This window comes from Hesperophylax consimilis, chromosome 5, assembly GCF_061612785.1.
Source record: "Hesperophylax consimilis isolate HC1 chromosome 5, BYU_Hcon_1.0, whole genome shotgun sequence".
Taxonomy (NCBI): Eukaryota; Metazoa; Arthropoda; class Insecta; order Trichoptera; family Limnephilidae; genus Hesperophylax; species Hesperophylax consimilis.
In genome coordinates, this window is record NC_142840.1 from 38,668,563 (window position 1) to 38,689,846 (window position 21,284).

Genomic DNA, 21,284 nt, shown 5'->3' on the forward strand with positions numbered 1-21,284 from the left:
TTTACGTGCCGTATCAGGTCCCCCCGACGTTGGCGATCACTCTTGAAAATGTCTCCTTGTCTTGCGCTGCCCGGAATAGCTCCTCCACACTTCTAATGCCGGTCCACTCTCGTATGTTTCGCAGCCAAGACATTTGTCTCCTACCAGGCCCTCTGCGACCCTCTATCTTGCCTTTCAATATTAACTGGAGCAAGTGATACTTCTCCCCTCGAAGTACATGACCCAGATATGAAATTTTCCTGATTTTTATTAATCTAAGCAGTTCTCTCTCTGCTCTAGCCCGCCTGAGAATTTCTGTGTTGGTGATCATGTCGGTCCATGGGACTTTGAGTATTCTCCGGTGAAGCCACATTTCAAAAGCCTCTAACCTGTTCATGGTATTTACTTTCAAGGTCCATGTTTCACATCCATACAACAAGACCGACCACACATAACATTTTAGCATTCTCTGCCTTAGTTTTAAGCTGATATTATCATTGCAGAAGAGAGATTTCATTTTAATGAACGCAGTTCTTGCTGCTTCAATTCTGCACCTAACCTCTACATCTGGGTCAAGAGTCTCCGTGAGAATACTGCCGAGGTATCTAAATCTTTCGACCTTTTCGACATTGCAACCATTTAACTGTATCACTGATTCAGAGTGATCTAGTCGTCCAAAAGTCATCCATTTTGTTTTATTGACGTTGATTGTTAGGCCCAGTTGCTCACCAGCATTATTAACAAGATTTAATAGGTCTTGGAGGTCATCGATACAGTCAGCTAGTAATACAGTATCATCTGCGTATCTTATGTTATTAATGACAACTCCGTTGATCTTAAGACCCTTCTCAGTATTACTTAGGGCTCTTTTAAAGACATAGTTGGAATAGAGATTAAACAATAGTGGCGACAGGATACAGCCTTGTCGTACTCCACGCTGAATGGCAATTGCATTAGATCTCTCATTCCCATGTCTTATTTCTGCTGTTTGGAACCAATACAGGTTTTTTATGAAATTCTGGTCTTTGGTGTCAACGTTACAATCCGCAAGCATTTTCATTAGGTCAGCATGTTTTACCCTGTCAAATGCCTTTTCGTAGTCAATAAAACAGGCAAAAACTTCCTTTCTTTAGTCACGACACTTTTGCAATAGTACATCGATAGACAATAATGCCTCACGCGTCCCAAACGCATTTCTGAAGCCAAACTGGGTGTCATCCAAGTCCTGCTCGCACTTATTGCGTATCCTGGCATGTATTATTTTGAGGAATAATTTAAGGACATGACTCATCAGGCTTATTAATCGATAGTCACTGCACTTCTTAGGGTATTGTTTTTTAGGCAATGTCACGAAGGTGGATTTTAGCCAATCTTGGGGTACATTCCCTGTGTCGTATATAGAATTAAATAACCTCAACAGGTAGTCAACATTTTCATCATTAAAGAGCTTCAACACCTCAACTGGAATATCGTCTGGTCCGCACGCTTTTCTATTGTCTGAAGTCTTTATCGCATGAAGAATTTCTGATTTTAAAATCGATGGTCCATGCAAATGATCATTGGGAATATTAATGTCAGGTCTAATATCTTTGAATGTATCATGAATATACTTTTCCCATGTTTGTAAAATATCTTTTTCATCCAATATTAATTTATTGGAATCGTCAACTAAACATGATGGAGTAATTCTTCTTGAAGTGCCTGTAATTTCCTTTAATTTTTTGTGAAGTTTGAATGCATTGTGACTACGACTGTACGATTCTAGTTCTTCACACTGTGACTTCATCCATTCTTCTTTGGCTTTTTTAATTTCACGTCTAATCGTTCTTTGTAAGTTTTTATATTGTGTCTCATTATGTTTGTGTTTACGTCTCTCATCCATTAAGTTCAAAATGTGGTCAGTCATCCAATTCTTTTTTCTAATTTGCTTATCAGCTTTCAAATTTGCATCACAGGTTTCACGTATAACTGACTTAAGGTTATCCCATTGTGTTTGTATTTCTATCGATGGATCACAAGGGAGTAGCCTAATATTATCGTTCAAAGTCTGAGATACCCTATTTCTGACCACTTCTTCATGGAGTTTCGAGATTTCCATTTTAATTTTGGTTTTGGGCTTTTTTATTTGTTTTAAGCGTAAAACAATATCGGCAGTTAACAAAACATGGTCAGAACCAATGTCCGCACCAGGGTACGTGGTGACTCTCTTTACGGAGTTCCTGAATCTATGGTCTACTAACACATAGTCAATTTGGTTCCTGACAATATCATAGATTGTTCCATCCTGAGGTGATCTCCACGTATAAAGCCTTCTTTTCGGGAGTTTAAACCAGGTATTTAATACAACCATATTTTTATCCTGGCAGAATTCATATAGTCTATCACCTCTTTGATTGCTTATGCCTAAGCCATATTCACCAACTATATGAGAGCGGCGACCTTCACCAATTTTGGCATTTAAGTCTCCAATGACAAAATTGACTTCTCCTCCTTTCAAACTTTGCAATGTACTGGCTAGTGAGTCATAAAAAGATTCCACATCACCATCATATCTCACTTCCGCTGTTGGTGCATACACTTGAATAATATTCATGTTGATGGGTTGACAGTTTAATTGTAATAATATTATTCTGTCCGAGATGGGTACAAAATTCTTAACAAATTTTACATACTTCTCCATGACAAATACAGCAACTCCGTTTCGACGGTTTCTGTCCTGTGGGTCACTTCCTGAGTAGTATAGATTTCCCTTCTCATGTTGGTGTATGCCGCTGCCAGTCCATCTCAGTTCACTAATTCCAAGAATATCTACTTTTAATCTTTCCATTTCCTGTATTGCATTATCCAATTTACCGCTGTATAAACTTCTTACATTCCATGTTCCTAGTCTTATTTTTGAATTCACTATTTTGAGCCGGGAGATTCTTCGCACCCCTGGCCCATTTAAGGGCCGCCCGGGACTCGGGGCCATTGGTTGGTTTCTCTCCATAGTGATATGCTGGGAAAAGATACTGGAGTGGTTTCCCATTGCCTTCTCCAGGGATTTTTCTGTAGGGGTTACCTTCCCTTAGCTGAGCTGATCCGGTTTTATGGCGCCGGAAACTCGCCATTCGCCCTCTCCTTATCAGCTACGACCATGATGTTAGGGTCAGTGGTCATATTGCCCGGGACTCGCGGGATCATAAAGACCACTCTAGGACGCTAAGGAGTAGGACTTACTGGAAATGTTGCTGATGTTATTGCAAGATGGCGTATCACGGTATTTTATAGGCCCACATCCCCCAGCAGGAAAATGTTCCACCGTGGCCTTTCCAGTCATTGAGCCCCTAGTAGATTCCTACAATATAAACATGAATGTATATGTGTTTCCTTTCTTTTTTTTCTTTTTTCTTTCTCTACAGATGGCCTAGGCTTTAAGCAGTTATTTCGTCCTGTATTATTTTTAGGCCTATTTTATTTTACTATACCTGTACATATTTTAATATTGTTATTTGTGTTTTTGTGTAATATTTTAGGCATCCTGTAGCCTAACCACTATGCAGGGACATTGGAGGTCTAGATTCATTTTATAATAAATGTAGAGTCGTTAAACAAAAAAAAAATTAGAGTCCTTGTGAGAGCCCTGAAGGAGTAACCATCTGTTACTTATACCAGGGCGGGTAAGCGGTGGATAACCTCCAGTGTGGTGAAGGCGAGGAGTCTTCCGGGTACTTCAGCGTGAACGAGGTAGCCGAAGGTGCGATGGACCTGGTCGGCAGATGAGCGGGACTTACAGGCTAGCGACGATGGTCGCGGAGCCAAGGCGCAGATGGCAATGAGCTGGTCGCAGGGTCTAGAGGGGTTAGGCTGGCCAGGAATAATAGCCAGGACCAGGGCGTTGAGGTGATATCCCAAAGAGTCTATGGTTGTAGTCCACGCAAGGTCGGGAGTAGGTGTGTAGCGATGTGGTGAAGAAAGATCGAAGCGTGACGCGGTGGAAACCGTCCATAATGGCCGATTGTCAGACTTCTCAAGTGGGATGATTTCGCGTCGAACTTGTTGAGTGGAATAATGTTGTACTTAGGTTCTCCACCGCTTATATAGCTGCTGATTCCTTTGTTCTTGTCTGCCACGGGTCGGAGTAGCATCTGGACGTCGAACCCGCAGGATCGCTGAGTCGGTTCATTGTATGAACGTTTGCATCACCCTGTATGCAAAAATTCTCTTATCAGCAGTTTACGTATCGCGGTCCCAATATTTCAATTGAAGTTTCGCAAGTCTGATTGTTGACTCAGCTTTTTAACTCGTGCAGTTTGGTTTTGATATGATGACCCTAAGAGCGGTGAGGTAACCGATACAAATATCACCATATAAACATCGGTCTCTTCTTCGTATTATGGAGGAGAATTATTAATGAAGGTAAAAGTGCAGTGAATGCAGATAATATTTAACGGTAGTGAGAAAAAATTGAAACCGAGAAACTAGTAAAGGGGACATTCTTTTACGATATGGTCTGTGGTTTCTCAATTAAAAATTTCGATAAATTTTATTTTTGTAGGAATTATTAACTAAATATTTTTACAAAATCTTATGAATCCAGATAGCTGCAACGCCAACGAGGTGTTCAGTCAATGCGGCAACCACGGCTGCCTGAACACTTGTGCAGATCCAGATTTCATTGAGAGGTGCGGCTACACCCCAAGGTGCTATCCCGGTTGCATCTGCGACGAGGGATTCCTCAGGGACCCTTCCGGAAACTGCATCCCCAAAGAAAACTGCAGTAAGATATTTTGATGATGTGCATATGAAATGAATCTATTGAAAACAAGGGACAATATGTGTAAAAGTTTGTCCTAACCAATTCATATATTACTAATAATATTTGGTATAGCACCGTTTTTGTGAATATTCGCCTTAAATGCGTTGTATACCTACATTATTTTGCTCACTTGTGTTAGACGTGTCATAACTGTCGACTTTCAACAAAACCAAAGTTTTGCAATGACGAAAGATTGAAATGTATTATTAAAAAGGTTTAATCTTTAACTTGGGGAAGGAAAGCTTTTTCGATATCTTTTCTGCAGTGAAAAAAGAGTTTAATTTAATATTTTATAACAAACTACCCTATAACTGCCGTTTACAGAAGAAAGTTTTTACGTAAAAATAATTTATGTAATAGTAAGGTAGACACTAATCCCCCGTGATGAGAAGATTTTACAGTATTGCTAAATGTCATCAAAATATTAAGCTTACCTTGAAACATTGTTTGTTTTAATTTATTTAAATGTTTAAAGCGTGCGGAAAAAACGAAGCTTACTCTGTTAGTGGAAAGTGGGGATGCGAGAACAGCTGTGACCAACCGAAGAAGTCAACATTATGTAAGGAAGCAGCGTTTCCTGGCTGTGGATGCAAGGACGGGTACTTGAGGGTTAAAGAAGGGGTCTGCGTTCTTCCAGAAAACTGCGGTAAATATTCAAAAATCATTTTATTGGATTTAGCTTTTTTTAAAGTTTCCAAAAGCTTACCTATAAGAATGTTATAGATTTGACATCGATTCCTGATTTCACATTAAACATCGTGTTATTTATTTACGTTTTTATTTATTTTAATTAAATTTTATTTTTTAACGCCACCAACTGCAAAGTTAACCGACTTCGATTACTAGAATATGGGCATGATTCTTACATAGGTTTTATGCAGTAATAATATTTTTGTACAGAATATAGATTTTTCAACGTGATGTTAAATTTTAGTTTTTTTTTGAAAATTATTTTTTATTTAATTTATTCGTTCTTATTGGTTGACAATACAGCGGAGTTCAGAAGGAAGATTATTGTAGTTTTTTATGGCATGGTAAATATAATGGTTTTGTTTTAAAATTAGGTGTAATAAATTGATTTCCATTTCTCATTAGTTTGTAAAATTCTTGGTATTCTTTTTTATTTTTTCTTTGCACATTTGTATAATGGAAGCCTGCTTAAATATATATGTCGTCGATATTTGGTACTGGAAACAATTTAAATAGTGATTCTGTTGAGAAGCTAGAATTTTTTTTTTTAATACTTTTTTTAGTATTACTTTTATGATGATTCTTTGTGAAACTTTTACAGAGTTTAGATTGACTTTATAGGATCCCCCCCAGCCTATGATTCCGTAGATAAGCAAAGGGTGGACAAGGTCATAGTATACATTTTTTATTGTTTTCACATTTAAAATATTTCTTAACCTAACAAATAAATATATAAATTTCCTTATTCTAGCTCTGTTATGTGGCTGTTCCACTTCAGGTTTTGATCAATGATCACACCGAGATCTTCAGAAGAAGAGTTGATTACAGTACAAATATGATCGTGTTGTTTACAGTTTACATGATCACATTTTTCGTTGTGGATTATAATAATAACTTTCTGATTAGGTATTTTCTTTAAGGATATAGTTATTATCAAACCATGATTTTAAAGCATTAATATCTTCATTTGCAAGTTGGTTAACTATTTTCTATGTTTGATCTTATATTAATAATACATTGTCATCTGCAAAAGAAATTAATTCCCCTTTAAGTTTCTGTTGGAAAATATCATTTATATATATAAGAAATAATAATGGACCGAGAACCATGCCTTGAAATATTGGCTTTAATTTTACAATTTGAGGTGTCTCTGCTAAGTAGCTTTCTATTCAGTTAAGGGCTATGTGGTTTATGCCATTTTCTTTTAATTTTAATACAATTCTTTCATGGGAAATGCTGTCAAATGCTTTCTTTATGTCAATGAAAATTCGTTTGTACATTTATTTGATTTTTTCAGGGTACTCTGAATACTAGATGAGATTTTTGAAATAGAATCTAGAGTACTTTTTTACCTCTGTAAATCCAAATTGATTTTCGTTTAAGGTTGAGTTTTTTTCTGTGAATGCATTAAACATTTTTTTAGCAATTTTTTCAAAGATTTTCGATTTATAAGATAAGAGTGAAATTGGTCTATAATTAGAAACGTCTTTTGTACTATCGGATTTATATATTGGAGTAATTATGGCTTTTTTATATACAGGGTGTCCGGAAACTCGTAGTACAAGCGGGAAACTGGTGAATCTACATCACATTTGGAGTCGATTTTGTAGTATATATTTTTTTTATTTGAGCTCTCGTTATCGAGTAAATCGAGTTTGAAGTTGATTTTTTTTTTTTTTTTTTTTTAATCAAATTCTTATAAATTATTACTGAAGATCAAAGTACCCAACTAATTAAAACTATTTGAAAGTAAAACAAATGAAGAAACTCGGATTTGAAGCATTATTTTGAAATCACCCTTCATTTAACCCGGTGTAATCATAAAATATTTCTGCTCTGCAGGGTTAAAACATCTGTTATTCAACCCTAAACACCAGAAAAAACTTTAACCCTAAAATAGCCGAAAAATATTTTTTTTTTTTTTTTTTTTTGAAAATGCTCAAATCAAAAAACTTTATGTTTTTTTGGGTTCCCCATGTGGTGTAGATTCTCCAGTTTCCCGCTTGTACTACGAGTTTCCGGACACCGTGTATACTGGGGAAAATTCCTGTCTATAAAGCTGTAATTTATCAGATGAGAGATTAATGTAGAAACATAATTTTTAATACTTTTTAGTGTTTTTACGGAAAGACCGTCGAAACCCGGAGCAGAACCACCTCGCATTTTTTGATATAATTTGTACAGCTTTGGGCGGATTGGTTAGTTCAAAAAAATCTCCTTTCTTTTCTGTGTACTGGTTTTTAGTAATATTTTTTTTTAATTTTGATTTTTTCAGCTAGTTTCTTTCCGACATTCGCGAAAAAATCATTAAATGCATTTGATGCGTTTTTAGGTTCCTCAATACAGTTGATTATTTTATTGTTTTGTATTATGATCTTTATTGTATTATTTTTAGTTTTCTGCTATTAGAACTGTTATTCCGATTTGGCAGAGCTAAAATGTATTGGAAGACAGCAGTCTGTAAGTGTAGTCCCTTTCTAGTGCAAGTGACCTGAGAGGTAAGTATTTTTTTCTGTTTATCTGTTTTTCAAAATTAGGAAACTAGGAAGTCACATTCATACAGTGTCCTTCATGTTATGTGTCAAAAAAACGGCACGGTACATACGATCTAATTATTATTATTATTGCAATTCAATCAATTAACCGTGTCTGAAGTAAGTGAAATCGCCCTGTAAACAACATTAAAATGTTATTGTTCACCACAATCACGACTCGCCTAGCGTATCTTGGACTAGACTGATTATGAGTTCATGTTTGCGGCAGAAAAAATATTTTAGTTGTTTTGAAATAAGTAAGTCAGTGTTTTTGTTGATAAGTTTTGAAAATGCCAACTTCGGGAGGTGATTCTACATGATATTAGAATTTCTGAAATGCTTTTTGTGCAATTAAGGAATCCTATTAGATAATTTAAGCAATCATGATTTCCCGGAATTGTAAATGAAACTTAGGGTTGGATAACACAAATTAGGCATGTGTTTTTATAAGAATCAATATAGAACAAGCGGCTCAAAAACATCTTAATTTTTTTAACAGAATTCTATTTTTAGGGTATTTTTAGCCATCGCGTCGTTTAGGAAAGGTTGATGATGATCGGTAGACTTGTATACATTTTTTGTTTTACGGAAATAAATTATCTAAAATCAACCTCAACCCTGCTTATATTTAGTACCCTTAACGATTTCTCTATCGGTGCTCCAGAATATGTTTGTATTTTATTTATTCGGTTTAATTTTTTATGATTATCATTAACTAATGGTTCCGTCCACGCGACGCCCGATCAACGTACTTAGCCCCTCCCAACAAGCAAGTAAGTAAAAGAAAATACTTGAAAATTGATGGGAAGGCCCGATTATGCTACTTTAGTCACAATTGATTTCATATACTCTCTTTTCCCTTTTGACTGATGAATTATTTTCCATTGGCTCAGTATGTTGAGCTGGCATCGTGTGAACGGAACCATTAGTTAAAGGCCGTCATATATTTTATTACAGTTCTTCTGATATCTTTTACTCGAGTATTTAAATTTATCGAGTTTTCAAATGAATTTAATTGATTTCTTAGATAATGGCTGTGATGGAGACCCCAATGCTTATTTCGCCAACTGTGGCGATCCTTGCCCAGTGACCTGCAAAAACTTCGTAAAAGAAGGTCTCGGCTGCGGATTGCCTTGTCTCTCAGGAGGTGGTTGCAAATGCAAAAACGGCTTCGTCAAAAACATCCACGGAAAGTGCATCAAGTTTGAAGACTGTCGTAAGTATAAATATATTCATAGGCTGATTAGGTATTTTCAAGAGTATGCGCAATGATTGTGTAGAGGTAGCTACTAATAGATTCTAGAACATCGATATATGCAACGCGCATCACATTGGAACCTACAAGACGGGTGGCGAAATATGCGCCAACCTACTACGCTGGGAATTTTCTCTATTATACTAGGCGTAAGTATGCCCTATATAAAAGGGAAATGTAGAGTTAGATAGTCAGTCTTTAGTACTAAGTCGATCAGATCGGTTCAAGCTTCCAGCTGTAACTGATAAAAGGCAGCCGCTCCAACGCCATCCCGCGCCTGCGCAACGTCAATCAAACCGCAGATACCTACAAGCATACCTGGTTATGCCCGCGGTTTGAGCCCATCATTAGCCAACTAGGTCTATTGTACCTTCGTCTTACTTCATACTGGAGTACCTGATGACCCTTGGTCTTCACCAATAGTGAACATAACCTACAAGTCCGGTATTCATCGACGCGGTGTCGAGACACTGACTTCATCGCCTTGATCATGGACCACGGATTATCATCCCACCTACATACGTCCCATCGTGATGCACATCAACTACTACAGCGACAATGTCATTCATCGTCAGCAATAACTGTAAGTACTCTGGCTACTCTACTTGGACTCTGTAATCTGACTACATCAAGAAAGCTGCTTCAGAGAAACTATCATACTACTCATCTTTTATTCATTCGTCTCCTTATCATCCCCAAAATTTTATATAACCACCTTTAACTGTCTCCATAGAAGTAAGCCTTCCCCAACAAGGTTCAACAATATATTGAATTATTAACATTCTTTAGTAACCGATGAACTTTGAAAGGCAAAAGTTTGTAGTTTAATGGATAGTTGTGTTCCAACAAACAAACCAGCATTCCGTAGAAAAAAAAGTACATATTTAAATTACGAAAAAGAAAACTCTTTGTGAATGAAACTTTTTCAGTTTGATTTATTTTTAATATATTTTTGTTATTTGTTTTTGGGGTGTTATGCCGTGTTGCGCTAACTCCTTCTTTAGCCAACGTTTCGGACAGCATTGCAGTGTCCATCATCAGGGCAGATGTGTTATTTGAGGTTGTGTAAAAATGTGAGCTTATGTATGAGGTTGTGATACCGTGTTGCCAGCTCCAACCCTCTGAGCTAACATTAACGAATTATTTTTTTATTTATTTAAAGTGGTTTTTTTCGTTTAGCTCTGGTGTAGCCGTCAATTACCGGATACCAAGAACTACTGAGCTTAGCTCCATCGTCTCTATTAATGTTTACGGGATTTTTATGTATTTCAATGGCCTCCGTAATCAGCCGTGCTCTATAAGTTTTGGGTCTCCCCAGGATTTCAGGAACAAATCCAAAGTAATGCCCGGTGTCAATCAAATGCTCGGCAATTGCCGATTTGTCAGGGTGGCCGAGTTTACATACTTTTGGCCGTGAAAATCTCAAATCTTATTTTTAATATAGTTTTATTTTAATTTTTAATAATGATGAGATTTATAAAATCCTATTTAAATACACTTGGCATAATTAACATAACTAACAATAAAATGATTATTGAAACCATCAAGGCCAATGCAGAAAATTACAAGATTCTTGTCATGCTATGCTGGGCCAGAATGTTTGTTCTGCCATGTGGAATATAAAGTAATCCGTGATGTCGACCCTGGAGGTAGTTGTGTTCAGTACGAACAATTTAATCTCTAGAGAACCGTTTGTACACCAGTGAAAATAATTTTTTTCCATCGACCAACCGATTGTGCGCTGGTGGCATTGGAATTTCGCGCTAGCTGGAATTTTTTTTTGTGAATTTTTTTAACAGAATCGTTTTCCTCAAAATACTTTAGAGTTGACATTTGATTTTAGGCATCTAACCCCTCGGCAAGGGTCTGGTCATTCCTTGAGGTATGAGTTGTCAGTAAAATAGTTTATTATTTTAGTGATTCCTGAGAAAACAGAAACTCTTTAGATATGATCAGAGAAATTCGTTGACTCTCAGAAAAGGCTCTCTCAACCCTTCAGTAATTTCATCACGTTTGTATAGTTTTTTGTGTAGTTCAAATGCGCTATATACATATATTTTTAAAATTTCCTTAAAATCAAATACTGTTTTAGACACAAAATAAAATTATCTTTCCGGAATATGCATTTGAAATAAACATTACTATTTCTGAATAATACAATTTTAATATCAAACGTGAAAATGTAAAAAACGCTGACTACATATTTACTTAAATTTTTAATCCAATCATAGAAAAATTGAGAGAACTCGATATCTCGAAAACACGTTCGTTTTATTTGGGAAAATTGTAAAAAAACTTTAAGTTCATTTGTATGTAGTTCATTAAATAAAAAAATAATAAATAATTTTTAAAGTTAAACCTATTGTTACAAAAGCGGGGCGAAATATGAATTATTCATTTTGGCTATTTTTCCAGTATTTTGAGGCAAAGTGTAAGGAATTATTATTTCTCTTTCTAACGTTAAAAAAATCAATGTTAGAAAAAGAGATAAAAATAATTTTATACGGACCCTTAACGACCCTTTTACGACCCTCAAACGCTGAAGGGGTTAAACAAAGGACAGTCGGATGGCCAAATTAGCCCTCGGTGGGGCGTACCAATTGGGGCATTTTAGTTTCTAACTATTTTTCATAGCAAAATGTGGAGACAACGAAGAGTTTGCCTGCGGCTCTGCCTGTGACGTTACTTGCGCCACCCTCGGGGACATCTGCCCCAATGAAAACATCAAGTGTAATGACAAGTGCTACTGCGTAAGAGGTTATGCCAGAGACAAGAACAACAAGTGTGTTCTCATCGAACAGTGCCCACGTAAGTATCTCGAGAAATTACCTTTTTTTTACCCAAAAAATGTTTTTAAATTTTCAACTTATTAGTATGTATTTACATTATTTATAGCAGGTGCTAATCAACTGATCTTATATTATTAACTGTTTTAAATTATAATAAAAAAATATTCAGAGATAGGTGCATCAAGAATTTCTATATAACTCTGAGGTTTGCCCTGGAATAATTAATAATATTGTTTTATGTAAACTTTGAGATAAATTATTTTTCAGACGGATGCGACATTTTATTGCTTACGTACGCCGGCATAACCTAAATACATTTATAACATTACCATTTACATGGTCAAATATCAGTTCGTCGTCTAAAAAACATATAAATAAATTCAAAATACATTTAAAAATCTCTAAATTAAAATGTAATTATTAAAATTATTTTTTGTGTGATATTTCACAATTTGAAATAAATTTAAAACACACTTAAAAACCATTTTAATTACGATTAAAAAAAACATTTAAATATATTAAAAAAAAAAAAACTATTCATAGGCATTAATTCTAATTTCAAAATACATTTAAAAGACATTTAATTTTTTTTTATTTTTCAGCCAAGTTCACTTGCCCCGAGACCGAAGTATACAATCCGTGTCCAACTTCCTGTCCCAAACAGCCGGAATGCAGAACGTACCTCCTCGGCATCGTGCCGGATAATCGCTGTCTGTTCTCAGACACGTGGGGGTGCATACCCAAGTGTGAATGCAAGAGCGGACTACTACTGAATTCTGAAAAAAAGTGCGTCAAACCTGAGCAATGTAAGATTAATATTTTTTGAATTAATAATTAATTGATATTGTATGTTTGACGTGTGTTCTTGTTATGAAAATCATGTGATTAATATAATATGTCGTGGAACAATATGTTTGTTCTGTAATCCTACAATACCTTACTTGAATTGGTAGACTTATTTTTGAGACAAGTATGCCATCTTCAAGGCAGACTAACAACTACTTAAATACATTTAAAAAAAATAATTAATTATTTAAATACCTGTATCTTCCAGAATGCGACTATTACATATTGCTCGATAAAATTTAGCCTTCAGGTCAGTTTCCACAGTTCGTATTTTCAAAGTTAGTGTAGTTTCTCACATTTGCAGATTCGACCCTACAATAAAACAATTCTTTGGTCTGGTATTTTTATAAAGATATTGTCTTGTTTGTGTATCATTTATGATTTAAGAATTCGTGACATTTTACTTCAAGCAGCGGCAGCTTTCAAATAGAGCTGTTCGCTCTCTATTTTATGATGACCCTAGTTAAACTATTATGCCTAAAAATATTTTCCAATATCTTTCCCACCCCTGTCCCATCGTAATAAAAGCCCCAAAATAAAGTTTCATCTCCCTTAAAATAATCCCTTTAAAATATTTGTATTGTTTAAGTCACGTTTGTATCATTTAGGATTGTTAAGTGCATTATTTTTTTTATGTTTAAGAATGTTGTTTTCCGACGAGCGGGTGGAACATCTTTATTTTTGTAATATGTCCTTCAAGAATTTAGTTTAAATACAGATACCTCCCAGAAAAAGGACAGTATTGCTATAACGGGTAGGTACAGGCGTACCTACGCAGGAGCCAGTATTCATATAACTGGTAGGTACAGGCGTACCTAGGCAGGAGCTAGTGTTGATATAACTGGTAGGTACATGCGTACCTACGCAGTCAGTCGTGAGATAATTACTAGGTTTATGTAAACCTAGGGAAAACTGAAGAATAAAGGAAACTAGACCTTTATTTCTTTCAGTTTAAGTTTGAGCAGAGGAAAATAAGATCCTCTGAAATTATATTGTGAATTAATAAATTTATTTGTCAAGAAGAAGTGTTTTCCTGCATTCCATCTGACGGCGTGTTCTCGTACCACGATAGCAGAAACAATACCTATCTAGAAATAATATAAATGTATCGTCTGTAAGTGGGCTACCCACAGTTTGATAATGCCTTCAGAGGGCGAAACAGTTGTCACGCGTAATAATAATTACACAGCAGAACTTCTAGAGTTCTACAAATTAAACTTGACAACAATAAATAAAGTCATTTGAGATTTTAGTAATACGTTCATCAGCAATAATTAATTTTCTAAACCTGCTATGGAGAAATCGATCGCATATCCGTTACGCCTTATTTGTTATGATTTCCACTTTATTTAAGAGATTTGATAGGGCAAATTGAACAACAGGTCTGTCCAATACATCAGGGCCACGCGTAGCATATATTTGTGCACGGCTGCTGCACTTACGTCATTAAGATTCTGGCTATATTTTAGAATATTGTTTCGTCTTAATGGCTGAGATTTTCTGTGACAGTTAACCTTAGTTAACTTTGTCTTCCGTATAAAATTAACCAAAAAAAAAACATTTTTGCTTTAAAATCGACCGCTTTTGGACTCGGTTTGCCAAGCGATTTTCTCTATTATCTATATTTGTATGTGATATAAGGCACGCTAAGAATAAACACATTTTTGGCTTGAGTATTTCACTTTCCACCCATTCAAACATTTCTAGTTTTTTTCTATCAGGATTCCAGGAAAAAAGGTTTTTCTACCTCGATTACCCTTCAGGTATGCACTATTATTGACACCCACTTAATTTAACAATTTATGTTTGAAATTGACTAAAATACTCATAATTGTTGTGGTCTAAAAATTTAGGCATACATGATTGCTTTCAAGATCGATACAGATTGCAAGACAAGCATTGTTAGCAAAAAAAAATTGTATGAAATATTTTTACCTCAATTAATTTTTTTTTAAGGCTGCCAGGATCCCAATGAAGAAGTAGTGAGTTGCCCCAACCCCTGCCCGGGAGGAACCTGTGAGAGTCCCAAATTCGCAGATTGCAAGGCTCCTTGCAAAATCAGAGGTTGTCAGTGCAAGAGTGGATACGTCAAGGACACCGAAGGAAAGTGCATCGAACTAAAGAAATGCCGTACGTAGAATGGTTATCCCAAAATTTTGGTTTATCATATCAAACAGTTTTCTCTAATTTTACTGCAGAAATAAAGGATTTACCACAAAAATTTAAATTACATGTTTTTTCGCGATGACCGACCTAACGTCATACTTACCAAAAGTAAGGCGATTCCAGGTCTAGGAGGCAGTTGTTGCTCTTATTGGTCATCAACAGACATTAAGTAATAATAATATTTCAAATGCTAGACGTTTGAAGTTATTAGCATAAATATAGGTTTTTTACGCATTTTTTTTGCTGACGCAAATTTTTTTTTTCGAAAACAAGCAGTATTCTTAAAATGTCATTTAATTATTTTTTAATGACCTGGTCGTTGTTCTAAAAATGTATAATTTCGATAATATATTATCGATTCGGAAAAATGATTTAAAACGCTAATTAAAAAATGGTTTGTATTTATGAATATGTTATAAATCATGCCGTGGGTTCCACTACTGGCCGCTACTAATGCCTGACCGGGATCGCCTAGAAGTGTTGGCTGTATCTATTAATATCATTGTTATAATATCTTTGAGTACTACCGTCTTCATGCATATATCTACACAGTACAGTACAGTAAAATTGCGCGTTAATCGTTTCGGAATGGTTTACATCAGTTACATGTACCTGCGAATTTCAATTTAAAAACGCAGAGAATATCTCGCCGCAAGTTAACAGCTGGATTAACATGGCCACTAATTTAAATTCCTATATAACAGTTTTATCTTAGATTTTTCGCTTTGTGTAATATTTTTTTTGAGTATTTTTTCTTGGAATTTTTAATGACGCATTTCATTTTATTTATAAACATTAATCACATATTCCATTGTATCACCAGGCCAGCGAAAACATATAACAAACACTAATTGTCTTTTACTTGCATTGTACATCTGGCACACTTTGCTTATTGTTGTCAATGCTTTGCTAATATGAGTATTTTGCTTTGTTTGCTGTGTGTTTTTCCAATTCTAACATAATTGTAAATCATTATCTTTGTTAAGCTGCATAAACAACAATTTTTCGTCACAACATGTTTTATTTCAGTACTTATTGAAATGTTTACAGCTTTTTGAGGGGTGAGCGCAAATATTAATACTTAGATTTAAAAAATCCATTTCGAAGGTTAATAAATAAGACGACGCGACGATCAATTTTTTTTGAGCAAATTCAATATTTTCATTTCTCGGAAAGGTAAAATGATTTCGAAAGGGCGTTTTTAATCTTAGACGTAGTCGGGTACTAATACTGATCCACAATGAAAATAGATCATTCCCACACATGCACCTTTAACCTGTGACAAAAACAATTTCCCGCCGACAAACCGTTCCTGGCATTGAAATTTTGCCCTAGCTGGAATGTTTTGATATGCAATTTAAACCTGTGTGCGATGAAAAAGTGCACAAAAAATCGCTTGCACTTGAAACACTTTCATTTTTGATTCTATTATTGATTTACCTTAAAAAAGGTCTGGTTTTCCATAGGTTTAATAGATATGCCTTTCGTATAGACTAATAGACCAGAGGTTCCCAAACTTTTTGGCCCGTAGACTACGTGCGGATAATTTATGTTTTGGGTAGACCTCGGTGATGTTATGCCCAAAGTTACATCACTGGGATGGTGTTTATAAATACAGAATTTAAAAAATCGTACAAGTTTTGTCAAACCTTGCCATTGAGAGTATAGGCGCAATGCGTTTCTACTATTTGCATCTCATGCACCCCCATTTTCGAAAATTGACATGGACCCCCTGCAGAAGCAAGGACACTTTTAAATTTAACAATAACCTCAATTCAAACTACTCTATTTATTCACCAATTCTAAGAATTCATCACCGCGCAAACACACACTGTGAACTTATTGATATATTTGGTGTCAATAATTTTCTGAGTTTCAACTAATTTCAGAACTATTTACTAGTTATAAACTTGTATTTTTTATTTGCTTTAAAAAAAGAAGAGCTTATTTGTTTTACGCATACTAATGACTCTATGCATGTACGGTCATACTTGATAATATGTATATTATAATTTGATTTGTTTTACCGTTTCAAGTACTATTATTTGAATTCGATATTAATTACAGCGTTGCCATAACTTATTAATTTTTTCTGTAGATACGACCTTAATTTTCTTCTTTTTTTAAACACTATTTTATAATACATATTAATAAATATGTTTATTTTTTATATACCTTAAGAGAAAATTATTTTCCTGTGCTCAGTCTTACTGGTTTGCAACAAACATGAATAATTGTATGCATATACTAATGTACAATGTACATACTTACTTTATATTTAAAACATGACTTTATTTATAATATCAGGACCAATTCCTTGGATTTGAAGTTAATCTTACTGTGAGCATTTGTTTATTTTTGTGTATAGTTACTCTATTAATCTCCTCTGTAAAAGCCCAATAGGGCGTTATTGAATAATAATTAAATAAAAAAGCTTCTCCCAACAAAATACCAAATTCCCAAATTCCTCGCAATTTGGGGAATACCCCACGAATTAGCAGCTCTGCGGTCAAGTGGCCATCCGCCCAGCGTTCGGAAAGCACTCGGTAGTATTCGGTTATCTCCGTAATGTACTAACACCTCTTGCAAAATGTCCGAATACTACAAATAGCCCTTATCGTTAGGAAATTATCTCACGTGTAAGCTGTTTCGCTTTAATGCCTTCAGAAAGCATTGAACATTGGGGCAGGGCTACAAAGTTTTTGTTTTCCGTTGCCAATGGAAAAACAAAAAAAAAACGTTCTGACCCGGACACGATGTTTTAAAAAAATATTAGTCTTTAGAGACCCGAAATGTTGCCGTGCTTTGAATTGGTTCACTGGTGAAGCAAAACCAAAATTTCGCTCTTGGAATCTATCTGGAATTTGAATTATTCTTAATTGTTTTTATTCCATATACAGCAAAAACCCCGCCGCCAAAGAAGTGCGCCTTGAACGAGGAATACTTGGCTTGCCCCCCGACCTGCCCCGCAGAACCTTCTTGCACGAGTCTTCTTGCTTTGGGTCAACCGGAGTGTTCGTCCGCAGCGGACCCCAAATGCAATCCCGCCTGCAGATGTAAGGCTGGTTATGTCAGGGACAGTAAGGAACAGTGCGTTCTTGCAGGGAAATGTAAGTTTATCTAGTATTATTAACAATCAACAACAAGAATACTTAAAACACCGAAATTAAAATAAATAACACGGGTACATGCATATGAGGTATATAGAGAAATTATTAGAATATAGAATTTAAGCACCTAGAACTATACGATAGTACATTCTTACACTAGATCTCAGGGTCAAAAAGATACTAAAAAAACTACTACAAATACTACGATTGGGCCAAAAAACTTCTTATTATATGGTACTAAACTCAACAACAAAATCTCACTCTCTTTTCAACCTCAAATGAAAAGCTGGATACAAAACAGGGCGATCAGAAATAATAATACACCTACTGATACCAAATACAGGCTGAACCCGAATCCACTAAACTGAAAAAAATAACACCGGTGTAATATATTTATAATTCTTTATATTATCCGTACTACTAAATACAAATATTATGAAAGTGAAAGGCTCAGCACATGAGATCCCAGTGAGGATATCATTATCTATATTTGCTACAAAAAAAAATAATAAAAAACTTATTAGAATTGTTACATATATAATCTACATAATAATGGTGCGATAGATTAAAAAAAGTTATGAAAATTCTGTTTTTTTTCAGGCTGTACTGACGGCAACTCGGAGCTGGTTGACAACCCTAACTGTTGCCCAGGCGGCACTTGCGCCAACCCTAAATTCATCCCTTGCAAGAGGGCGTGTCCTACCAAGGGTTGCCAATGTAAGAAGGGGTTCTTGAAGAAGAACGATACAGACAAAAGTTGCGTCGCTGTGACTGAATGTTGCAAATACACGACTAAAAAATAATCAATCTTATATTTTTTCTAAATTAAAAAAAAAATTAAATCATGCAAGCCCGTGGTATTTAATATTTATCATAATAAATTTTTAAACGTGGTTCTTATGATATCCACTTAATAAAATAATAATAAACACACATAAAACAAATACTGACATGTCTTTATTTAGAATGTCTTTTTTACCATCAGTCATAATAAAATCAATTTCTTAAACCTTCCCACTCTTATTTTTTTTAATGAAAATATGATTTTTTTAGAAAAATAAAATTGTGAAAAAGTTTATGAAATCGATTTTATTAAACTTAACTCATATTCATTTCCGTTATTCATGTATAACCTGTTTTGATTTTGCCATGGTACCTACAAACGAATAAAAAATTGTACAACTTTAATTATTTTTCATAATAAATTTGACTTTGAAGTCCAAACAATGAATTGTTAGGTTTTTGTTATTCTTGTTTGACTTGCAATCAACACCAACTGCGCTCGAGATAAATAAATCTCGAGGGCTTCAAAAGTTTGTTGTTGTTTTTGCAAAGTTCACTTGTTGAGTAAACGCTTTGTCTTTTTTGGTGTAGTTCTTGCACCTCATGTGGTTTTCAACTTTTCTTGGTGTAACAACGCGTTATCTACTTTTCAATATTGTTAAATCGTCTCTAATGTACATTTTACTGAGTAGTATGGAAATGACTTTACTGTAAAATCGTTTTCAGCTATAATATCAGAAATGCCATTTTTCATAATATTAGTCTCTAGTACACCCAAAAGTCACGAGCTGCCACTGCTGATATGTTTTATTAATAAAATAAAGTAATAATGCGAGAAGGTATGTTGCACAAAAGTTTGCAATGTGAAATACCGAAGACCCCAACCTCCACCATAAACATAAAATGATAAATCGCCGTTTAAGCTTGTTGCTTCGGTCTTGATATTCATTCCTTGTGTACCCCTTTTTTATAATTTAGAGGTTTTGTCACTGTGACCGGCTCGAAATTACAAACAGCCACCAGCGGTCAAGCGAAAAATGTGTAATACGTACTTAATGCGTCATACAGCAGATATCAGCTGACGGACCTGTTATTAAAGTAACTGTATAATGAAATAAAAGCGAATACGCAACATTATTAAAAAAAATTCAATCAAAATCCATCATTAATTATTATGGCGAAGTATCCAGATAGGAAAGTAAGAGATCGGAGTCGAAGAAAACAATTTTTAAAGTATTATGTACTGAATTAGCAAAGTCAAATGTCGAAAATAGAAAAAATAAAAATAGCAGAGTCAAATTCCATTTTCAACTTCTGATTATGCAATGTCAACCACCATGCTGACTCCGATGGAAATAGCTGCATTTGCGCAAATATGGGCAGTATGTATAAAACTGAATGTTGTAGGATATGCTCAGAACATAGAAGAAGAACGAGAGTATTCTGTGAAAATTGCCAAAAACCGGTTTGCACAGTACATCGAACAGATTTTTTCTATCATGTGCCCAAATTGTGTAGAATAGTTTTTTATATTTATCTGTATTTACCATTTAAAAAAAATATTATTCAAATTTTTAGAACTTTAATAATATAGATACAAGTATTAGGTATATAACAAAGACCTTGATTTTGCTCTATTAAGTGGTAGGAAAAATTCGTAGTAATAATAATCAATGATACTTCCTTAGACTTAAGCATTTTGAAAACATTGTCATAATTTGTTTAATTAAATTTGTCTATATTGTTACTTTAATACTATTACCTTTGTCATGAAAACTTTGGTTTATCAATTATAAAATTGTAGCCCCATTATCAAAATTAGTGACAACTGTCTCGAAAAGTAAACGAACGAAAGAATTCCAGCTATCGTGGGATCTCCACATAAATCAGGTGGAAGAGAAAATTACCCCCACATAACTGGTGTACTACGTGTATAGGTTTCAAGGATCACTATCCATTCATTTAGTAACTTTGATGTATTATGCCATGGTACATTCACATCTATCCTATCTCTGCTGTATCTGGGGCTTTGCCTTAAATAAAACTTATAGCCGACCTGTAGGTGGCCCAATACGGAGCTCTCAGAAATGTTCTTGGTCTTCCAAGGGACACACATGTCAAAGACATCTATTCAATTTACGGTATTCTTTCAATCACAGTCCTTCCCAAACATGAAATCACAAGCATCATCCTACAAATTACCCAACAATCAACCCACACTAACATCAAGCTACTTTACAATCAAGACATCCACAACCACAATACTCGGAACAACAATAAAATCCGCATTCCTCTAACACACACTACGAAATATGGGATAAAATCTCTCAACTA

At 35.0% G+C, this 21,284-nt stretch overlaps 1 protein-coding gene across 1 annotated transcript in view; it reads left to right on the plus strand.

Moving 5' to 3' along the window:
• The window catches only part of LOC149423931 (zonadhesin-like), a 105,837-nt gene extending 86,726 nt beyond the window's left edge, over positions 1-19,111 (plus strand). Inside the window, exons 32-39 of the mRNA XM_089631930.1 lie at positions 4,559-4,738; positions 5,253-5,423; positions 9,029-9,217; positions 11,891-12,064; positions 12,648-12,851; positions 14,848-15,021; positions 17,958-18,167; positions 18,768-19,111. Coding sequence (XP_089488056.1) covers positions 4,559-4,738; positions 5,253-5,423; positions 9,029-9,217; positions 11,891-12,064; positions 12,648-12,851; positions 14,848-15,021; positions 17,958-18,167; positions 18,768-18,970 — 1,505 coding nt within the window. The 3' untranslated portion in view covers positions 18,971-19,111. The remainder of the gene's footprint in view (positions 1-4,558; positions 4,739-5,252; positions 5,424-9,028; positions 9,218-11,890; positions 12,065-12,647; positions 12,852-14,847; positions 15,022-17,957; positions 18,168-18,767) is intronic.
• The last annotated feature ends 2,173 nt before the right edge of the window (positions 19,112-21,284 follow it).